Source organism: Micromys minutus (genome assembly GCF_963924665.1).
Source record: "Micromys minutus genome assembly, chromosome: 12".
Classification (NCBI taxonomy): Eukaryota; Metazoa; Chordata; class Mammalia; order Rodentia; family Muridae; genus Micromys; species Micromys minutus.
The window spans coordinates 27,457,197-27,466,004 of NC_137981.1; the positions used below are offsets into that span (position 1 = coordinate 27,457,197).

Consider the following 8,808-nt stretch of genomic DNA (forward strand, 5'->3'; position numbering starts at 1 on the left):
TTGTTTATCTATTTATTTATATTTATTTCATGCATATTGGTGCTTTCCCCTGCATGTATGTACATCTATGTGAGGGTATCAGCTCCCCTGACACTGAAGTTGCATGCAGTTGGGAGCTGCCATCTAGGTGCTGAAATCAGGTCCTCTGGAAAAGCAGCCAATGCTCGTAACCACTGAGCCGTCGCTTCAACACTCCCACCCCCCCCACTCCCCGTTTTAAACAAGTTTTATATTTATTTATGTGTGTGTATGCATTTGTCTATGTGCCTGTGTGAGTGTGGGTCCTGTGTCTTCTGGTGCCCTCAGAGGCCACAACAGAATGTTAGATCCTCTAAAGCTAGAGTTAGAGGCAGCTGTGAGCTAGTTGCTTAATCAAGGTGCTGGGAAGAATTGAACTTGGGTCCTCTGGAAGAACGGCAAGCCCTTTTAACCACAAAGCCATTTCTCCAGCCCCCAGGCTCTGGCTCTTAGGAGTTTGTCACCTTCAGTAGAATGATCTAAGTGCTCAGGACATTGATAGTCTCCCATCTTCACAGCAGGAATGATCATAGTCTCCCTTAGCCAAGGTAGACTGGCTGGGAACAAACACATCTGTCTGGGGGTTCTAGCAATCATGCAGTACTGCCTTGCCATCTATTGCATGGGGGATATCCCACTGTAGAGGACCCTGGGATCTAAAGCTTAGCAGGTCTGGATGGGGGTCCCTCAATTAGGTCATAGCGATTATGGTAATGAATGGTCAGGGTACCAATGACAGAAAATCAATTATCACCCTAACATTTCCTACCTGGTGTTGTACACATGCCATTGTATTAAAGGACCACAACCACACAGACAGAATGACATTCATTAGGATAAAGCTGCAGGGGAGGGGAGGAGACATAACCACACCAGCCTTCTGGAAGTTACCACATCTGCAAACCGCTGGACATAGGAGGTGAGGGGGGCTGACAAAGCTGTGTCTGATGATAAAAGCCCACTCAGTGATTTAATTTTGTCATTACAGCAGTGGGCTTGCAGACATGAATAAATGAGACCAGAATACTACAACATAAATTCTTCGGGAAACCATCCATGGGCGTAGAGTGCTCTGGAATGGCTTCATGGCCTCCAGCCATTGCACGGCAAATTTATCTGACAATGCAGTGACTCTATTAGCAAGACTAATGGCTTGTTCTGCCCCATTAAAATGGCCAGTGCCATTTCAGAAGGCCTAAGAATACAGCACCAGAAACCTGTGGATTTAAAACAGACCCTGGCCCACACTACACTGGCTCAACAAACCTTTCTCCTTATCCCTAAAATCATCTAATAAGATGAATTTGGGGTGTGAGTGGTTTAGCGGTATCTTTCCCACTGAATAGTAACATTTATGGCTTGGATGCTTTCAGAGTCGCGCTTTCTTGGTTTGTGATCCGGGATATCAAAGTCTTAGCCTCCTAAATTCAAAACATCTTAAGCGATTAACTGAAATTCCAGGTGACAGCAGGACTGGAGGTGCCGGGTGCTGAGTAACTAACTGTGCATGGGTGGGTGGGCCTTGGGGAGGAAATCAGACCAGCCAGGCAATACTGACAGTAATTAAGGATCTGGGGGAACTCAACAGAGAAGAAGGCCAGATTTCCTCCAGTTCATAAATTACTCCCTGCGGGAAGCCATCTAATGGCTGGGTGCCACCAGGGTGCCATTTAGTAAATTAGCCTGATTGTCACAGTGCCTCAAATGGCCTCTGGATGAAGGAAAACCATGACTCAGGCCAGAGCAACCAGTCTCCTTGGGAGCTTCCAGCTCCACCAGCAGGGCTAAGTACACACTGGGGAGTGGTTTGGGGTCTCTCCCCTGACACCTTACACCTCGATGGGCCCATTTACGATAGCCATGCCCAGTCATTCATGCTAACACAGTTCAATCTGGTCAAACCCATGTTGAGGGGATTTGGGCAGGAAGCAAATATGATGGAGGTTTTAGATGCAGGAACTAAGCCACCATGTTCTAGCAGGCTCCCAGGTTTTGACCTATGCTCTTCTCCAGGTCCCCACCACCATGGAGATGTTCTGCTGTTATGGCCCCGTGGTCCCCAATGGCTATGGAGCCTGCTACAACCCCCAGCCTGAGGCCATCACCTTCTGCATCTCCAGCTTTCACAGTTGCAAAGAGACCTCCTCTGTGGCGTTTGCGGAAGCTGTGGGAGCGAGCCTTATTGACATGAGAGATCTCTGCAGTGCACGGCAACCTGCTGACAGCATGCCACCAGCAGCAAAGGGAAAAGCTAGAGGCCCAACCAAGCCAAGCAAGCTTGACTCCTGCCACTAACCCAACCTCCTACAGGAGTCAGACCCTACTAAGCCCTGCTCCCACCCCCCTACCCCGGCTTGTTGATGCTCCCCTATCTGTGGGGGCTCACAGAAAGCAGGCATGTTAAGAGAGAGAGAGCCCCTCACTATTTATCAAGGTGGCCCCTGGCCTTTACAACTGGAAATGAGACCCAGCCTGGTTTGGAAGCAGCCTGGGTGAGCTGGGAGCCCCCTCTGAGGTCTTCAGAAACTAACCTTTATGCTTCTTCCCCCAAAACACCCAGTGGCACACATGCTAGCTCTGCCTAGCGGAAGAATGGTCATCTCATCACATGTTATGGGCCCAAATAAGCCATGAAGGCAGAGGCTCGCCCTGGATCATCACCTGCCACTACCCTGCCACACACTCACATGCACACAGATAGCCAGAGTTCCTTTAGAATACAGTGGCCTGCACACACAAACACATCTTCCACAGCACAGTCTTCCTAGAGTTCATACACTCTCCTTCAGCTAGTCAGAAAGAAAGACAGGCAGACAGACTGACTGACTGACCAGCAGTTGTCTCCATTTGAAAACGGAGAGAACTAAGTCTCTGGCAAGGCTGTGAGGATCAAGGCTGTGTTGTGGGTGAAAGGCTGCTTGGCTGATAAACAGCAGTGGCCCCTTTGGGAAGACACTGCCCAAAAGCACTGCTTGGGTGGTTTTTCTCCGAGACTATTTACACTGAGCTGGGGGGACCACACCTTGGTTGCTCTTCTCTATCAGAAAAGAAACTCACTGTATTTATTGGATGTATCAAACCATGCACTGTGAGGGTATAAGACCCATAAGTGGTAGACCCTTGGCTGGAGGGAACACCTCCTCCCTTAGGAAGGGACCGGAAGCTGGCCTTCCCCCTTTAAGAACAAAAGAGTATACTCACATTTATGCAAAGGCAACACTGAGCCATGGCCACAGGCTGCTCTGGGGGGACCCTGGGGAAGGACACTGACTATTCCATGTGTCCCTAAGAGATGGGAAACGAGACAGTTGTTTGAGGGAGTGATGTATTGTAAGTATGGCTACCCTGTCATACTGCTAAATTGCCAAATTATTTATGAAGTTGATGTTTGGGTTCTATTTTTATAATATAGTTCTAGATTTATGGCAATATGTACATTTTAATTTATAGTTCTGTGCTTTAAAGAAATACATGTATGAACAAAGAATAGTATATTGAAAGCATTCTATTCAAGATATTTAAGGTCTGTATTCAATAAAATGTAATGCCAAGAAAGACGATGTCGTTGTTTCTACTGATAATATAAATTATGTGATCCAAGTCAACAGTTCATTGGCCTGTATCTGGAATCTTCCAGCAACAGTGTCTTAGGATATGGCTGGAACAGCACACAAAGGCAGGAGTCTAAACCCAGACTGGGTAGCATAAGGAAACTGTACATCTAAAGAATCGAAATAAATGACACCAGTTTATAAAAGAAAAGGGAGGGAACTGAGTCTCTGCTAGTGCATATGGCAGGCCACGTCATGATTGAGGAGAGGAATGGGTTTCATTTGTGGTTGATTGACAGGAATTCCGTGCAGAAAAGATTGCTCTCTGGAAGCCTGTTCAAAAATGTCTGTGGATGGCATATGGTGGAGATGCCTAGCTAAGAGGCTCAATGGTGCTCCAAACTTGTGTCTTGTCATCTTTCTAGGTGTCCTTACTTGCAATATGGAATAGGAGAAATAAATACCGCTTGTTTCTGGGGTGTGGGACAAGATGGCATGAGATGGCCATTGTTTGAAAATCGAGGAAAAACATAAAGATTCCGCATTCTTGTTGCAAGATCACCAAAGCAAAATCACACTGGTCCGGGCTGCAAGAACCTCTCCATGAGTGAGCAATCTGTAGTGCAGAGTGGAGATTCTTCCAAATGGAAACCCCAGAGCTGTCCCAGTAAAACCCTGCAGCATGCTGGTTAGCAAGTCAAGATGTGGGAGGAGGAGCAGGAGGAGGAGGTGGTGAAGGAGAAAGAAAGAGAGAAAGGAAGAGAGGAGAGAAAAGGAGGGAGAGGAGAGGACAGGAAAGAAGAAGAGAGACTAGGAGAGGAGAAGAGCTTAAATCTCAAATTCCAGAAAAAAGGATGCCCACCATGAGTAGTGAGCAGGAGCTACAAGTCCATCATACATGGCAGGTGTGTGCTAGCTTCATGTCTGTCGCTGTGCTGATACGCCCTCCCTGAGCAGCACAGGTGCGAAAGGGCTTCTTCAACGGACAGTTGCAGGCTGCAGGGTAGCCTTGCTGAGGAGTCAGGAGGTGGGACATCACACCCATATCCAGGAGCAGAGAGAGAAGAAACCCCTGGGTCCCTGCCTCCTCTTTGTCCACGGCTGATGCTCAACTGTCTTCATTCTGACACAGTTCAGAGTGCAGCCCAGAAAATGCTGCCACTCACATTCAGAGAGTATCTCCCCACTAATAAACAATCAGACAAGTCTGAGGACATGCGGGCAAGCTTACCTGAGCTAGATAATTCCTTAATTGAGACTCCTTACCCAGGTGATTGTAGGTGGTGGCAAGTTGACTTTTATTACTAGCAGCGACATATCCACTGGGCCCTGCAGGCACACAGTCCGGTGGAGCTTACAAGATGTGCAAGCCCATGGAGAGTGAAGAAACTACCTAGTTTCCAGCATAAACTAAAGCCCCAGAGGCATCTTTGTCTGTGAAAAGGCAAAAAACAAAAACAAAGCAAAACACACACACACACACACACACACACACACACACACACCAGACAGCAACAAGAAATTCTGCCATCTACTCAAGGTGGTAGATTCGAGGAAAAGAAATGCATGAGAAAGCAAAACCACAAGAAGCTTTGCCCTGTGGAAATGAGAAGTCTGCATTTACACAATCATTTTAAAAGGCCAAACTGGCCTGATATGATAAGACCCAGAGAATCACATACAAAACCACTTTTCACCTTGGACACATCAAACACCCTCAGTGGGAAACTGTCTATTGCAGATGAGCTCACAGTCAGAAATACAAAGCCAGGAAATAATGCGCACTACAGGAGAGCTTCACAGAGGCAAATAGAATCAGTACCATGGGCACTTCAGAGAAGCTAAGAAACAGATGTGTTTAATATTGTTAAAGACACTGATGAAGGGAAACAAGATAAGGAATACTGATGTACATGTGAGGGTTGAAAGAGGAGCATCCTCGTTTGCTTTCTCTTGCTGCGATAGAGACTGTAGCCAAACAAACACAACCTAGGGAGCAAAGAGTTGCTTTGGCTTAGGTATCTCCATCACAGTCTGTCACTGAAAGAAGTCAGGCCAGTAATTCAAGGTAGGAACCTGGAGGCAGGAACTGAAGCAGAGGCCATGGAGGGGTGCTGCTTACTGGCTTGCTCTTTCACGCCTCACTCAGTTTACATTTTTATACAAGGCAGGACCAGTTTGCCAGACAAGTGTGTTCATTCATGTAATTGCGGCACAGCTGACATGAAAGTGTCCAGTCACTTTATCATTAGATCTGAGTGTCTCTTCACAAGAGGAATTCGTGTCTGGTACTATAAACATGGTCAAAACCCATTGCTAGGGAGATCATAGACCCTGAGGTGGGAACCTTACTACTGGTGTCTTGCTGAGTAGACATGGTACCAAACTGCCTCCCAAGGTATATATACCCATAGATTAGGGCTACTCTCCAAAATGGTCAGAGAGGCTTCTGTTTGTCATTTATGCAGAGAATAAGGGAATGCTGAGTGTTTGGCTGTAAACTTGACAATGATGTCATTTCCTCCGAGGCTTGGGGAACGTTGTGGAAGAGGGCGTGGCAAGAGCAGAGGATAGGAAGGGTGCTGTGAGTTGCTATTTTCTAGTCATGGTGCTATGAGAGCTAGCCACGTGGGAAAGAAGCCTCCAGCTATTCCACTGGTGAACTGACAGCAGCAGTGACTAAGTATACAAGATCTGCATACGACTGGACCTACCAACATTCCCTCCCAGACGGGGAGGGATCCATGGAGCCATAAGAACGTCAAGCTTGCTGGGATTGGGGGAGCCATATTTCTCAGTGCTATGTCCACTGGTAACTAATCAAGCAAGTAACCTTCCATATGTGCCCATTCAGGCAACTGTAGTTAAATACAGTAGGTTAAAAAAATAAAAGCAATGAAAAGACATGTATGTAGGAAAAAGGGTTTATAGAAAAAGAAGAAAGGGGGTTCAGTGGAAAGGGGAGACATAAGAGGACAATGTGAGATATGATCAAAATCCGTTAAATATATGTATGAAAGTATGAAAGAGTAAATTAAATTCACTTAAAGGTACCTCATAGAAAAACTTATGGGTTATGGCAAAAGTTTTTATGGGCAAATAATACCTTAAAACATGACAGAAATAAATATGATAAAAGAATTGATGAAGTACACATAACTTTGAAAAAACAGGGGGGAAACTGGACATGGTGGCCTATCCCTATAAATCTCAGCACTTGGGAGTCTGAGGCAGGAGGATAAGGAGTTGAAGGCCAGCTTAGGCTACACAATGAGTTCAGGCCAGCCAGAGGGCCATAATGAGACTCTGTCTTAAAAACAAAGACAGGTCAGACCTTGGCGGCACACGCCTTTAATCCCAGCAGTCAGGAGGCAAAGACAGGCAGATCTCTGAGTTCAACAACCTGGTCTACAGAGCAAGTTCCAGGACATTCAAGGCTAACACAGAAAAACACTTTTCTGTCTCTAAAAAACAAAACTCAACAAAACAGAAAAATAAGAAAAGGGGGAGGGAACCCAATAAAAAGTAAAGTGTTTTTTTTTTCAACATAATACTTTTATTGATTATTTGGAAATTTTCACAATGTAACCTGGTCACACTCACCTCTTCATTCTCCCATATCTACCCCCACCCTTGTAACCCCCTCCCAGGAAAAAGGTGAAGGAGAAGAAGAAAGAAAGGGAGGAAGGCAGGAAGGGAGGGAGGGAGGAAGGGGGGGGGGGAGGAAGGAAGAAAGGGAAAGAGAGAGAAAAAAACTTAGTATTTTTGTCCATACACTGACTGCATGTTCAAACCCCCAGTGGCCAGTCCCCCAAAGAAAACTGGGTCCTTCCCAACTCCCACCCCCGAAGAAGCCATCAGCTGTGAGGAGCTAGCTACACTGCACTATCCTTACCACACCTCTGAGAGAGCTCTTCAACGGCCTCCTGTCTAGACTGTTTCTTTGGTGGGTGAGAGTAGAGGAGGTTGTCACAGAACCTTTCTACATCTCTCATTCTCAACTGCGCGTCTGCAGTGAGTGATACCACTGCATTAGAAGCCTCCTTGCCCTTTACTGAGGCAGTAACAGCGGCACAGACGATGGATGTCTACATGGCTTCTGGCAACACCACTGACCACGGACATGCTCTCCAGTGGCAGTACGGATGGCAGACATCACCACAGCCCTCGGCTGCAGCGTGGATATGAGCACCGCCGTGGTCCTCAGCAACAACACGGACACGGACACTGTCATGGCCCCCAGTCACAGCATGGAGCACTAACACCAACAGTAAAGGTTTTCAGTTAGAGGAAACAACCAAATGGTGACCTCAAATGAACTAGAAGAGAAAAACAGTTACCAACAAAACAGTAGAAAAGAGAAAGAAAAATCAGGTTATTTGAAGATACTGACAAAATACACAAGCGTGGTAAAGCTAGTTTGAAATAGTTTATTTTCCTCTTGGGGTATAATCTTTTCTTCTCAGAAAAACAAAAAAGCAAAAAAAAAAAAAAAAAAAAAAAAAAAAAAAAAAATCACCTTAGCAGTGGGAAGGAAAAGATGTTAGAAAGAAATCTTCCTTTTGGAGACATTCTCCTTAAATAATTGTAGAACTTTGTTTTGTTTTGTTTTGTTTTGTCTTGTTGGGTTGTTTGTTTTTGTAAGACATGTTTTTTTTTTTTATTTTGTGTAGCCCTGACTGTCCTAGAACTTGCTCTGTAAGACCAGGGTAGCCTCAGATTCAGAGATCTGCCTGCCTCTGTCTTCTGAGTGCTGGGACTAAAGGCATGTGCCACCACGTTTGGCTTGTGGAATTTATTTTTATGGACAAACATTTCAATCCAAGTTTTGTCCTATTGTAGAGATTTTTCACTTTACCTATAATCTTCAGTCCCCTGGATAGGTCGTTAAATAAATGGCACGCAAAGAAATTGTCAAAACCAACCAAAGCACCAGCTTCCTTAGCCAAAGATATTGCCTTCAGTTCTTCAGTCTGAGAGATATATCACAGGAACAGCAATGTATCTACTATGCTGGCTAGTTTATGTCAACTCGACACAAACCATCTGAGAAGAGGGAACCTCAACTGAGAAAATATCTCCTTAAGCCTGGGCAGTACACAAGCCTGTTGTAGAACATTTTCTTAATTAGCCATCAATGGGGAGGGCCTAGCCCATGGAGGTTGATGCCATTCCCTAAGCTGATCTCTTGGGTTCTGTAAGAAAGCAAACTGAGCAAGTCATGAGGAACAAGAGAGCA

At 45.7% G+C, this 8,808-nt stretch overlaps 1 protein-coding gene across 1 annotated transcript in view; it reads left to right on the plus strand.

Moving 5' to 3' along the window:
* The window catches only part of CHAT (choline O-acetyltransferase), a gene marked incomplete at both ends in the record, with an annotated part of 48,052 nt that extends 45,739 nt beyond the window's left edge, over positions 1-2,313 (plus strand). Inside the window, one exon of the mRNA XM_080926146.1 lies at positions 2,032-2,313. Coding sequence (XP_080782272.1) covers positions 2,032-2,313 — 282 coding nt within the window. The remainder of the gene's footprint in view (positions 1-2,031) is intronic.
* Between the last annotated feature and the right edge of the window lie 6,495 nt (positions 2,314-8,808).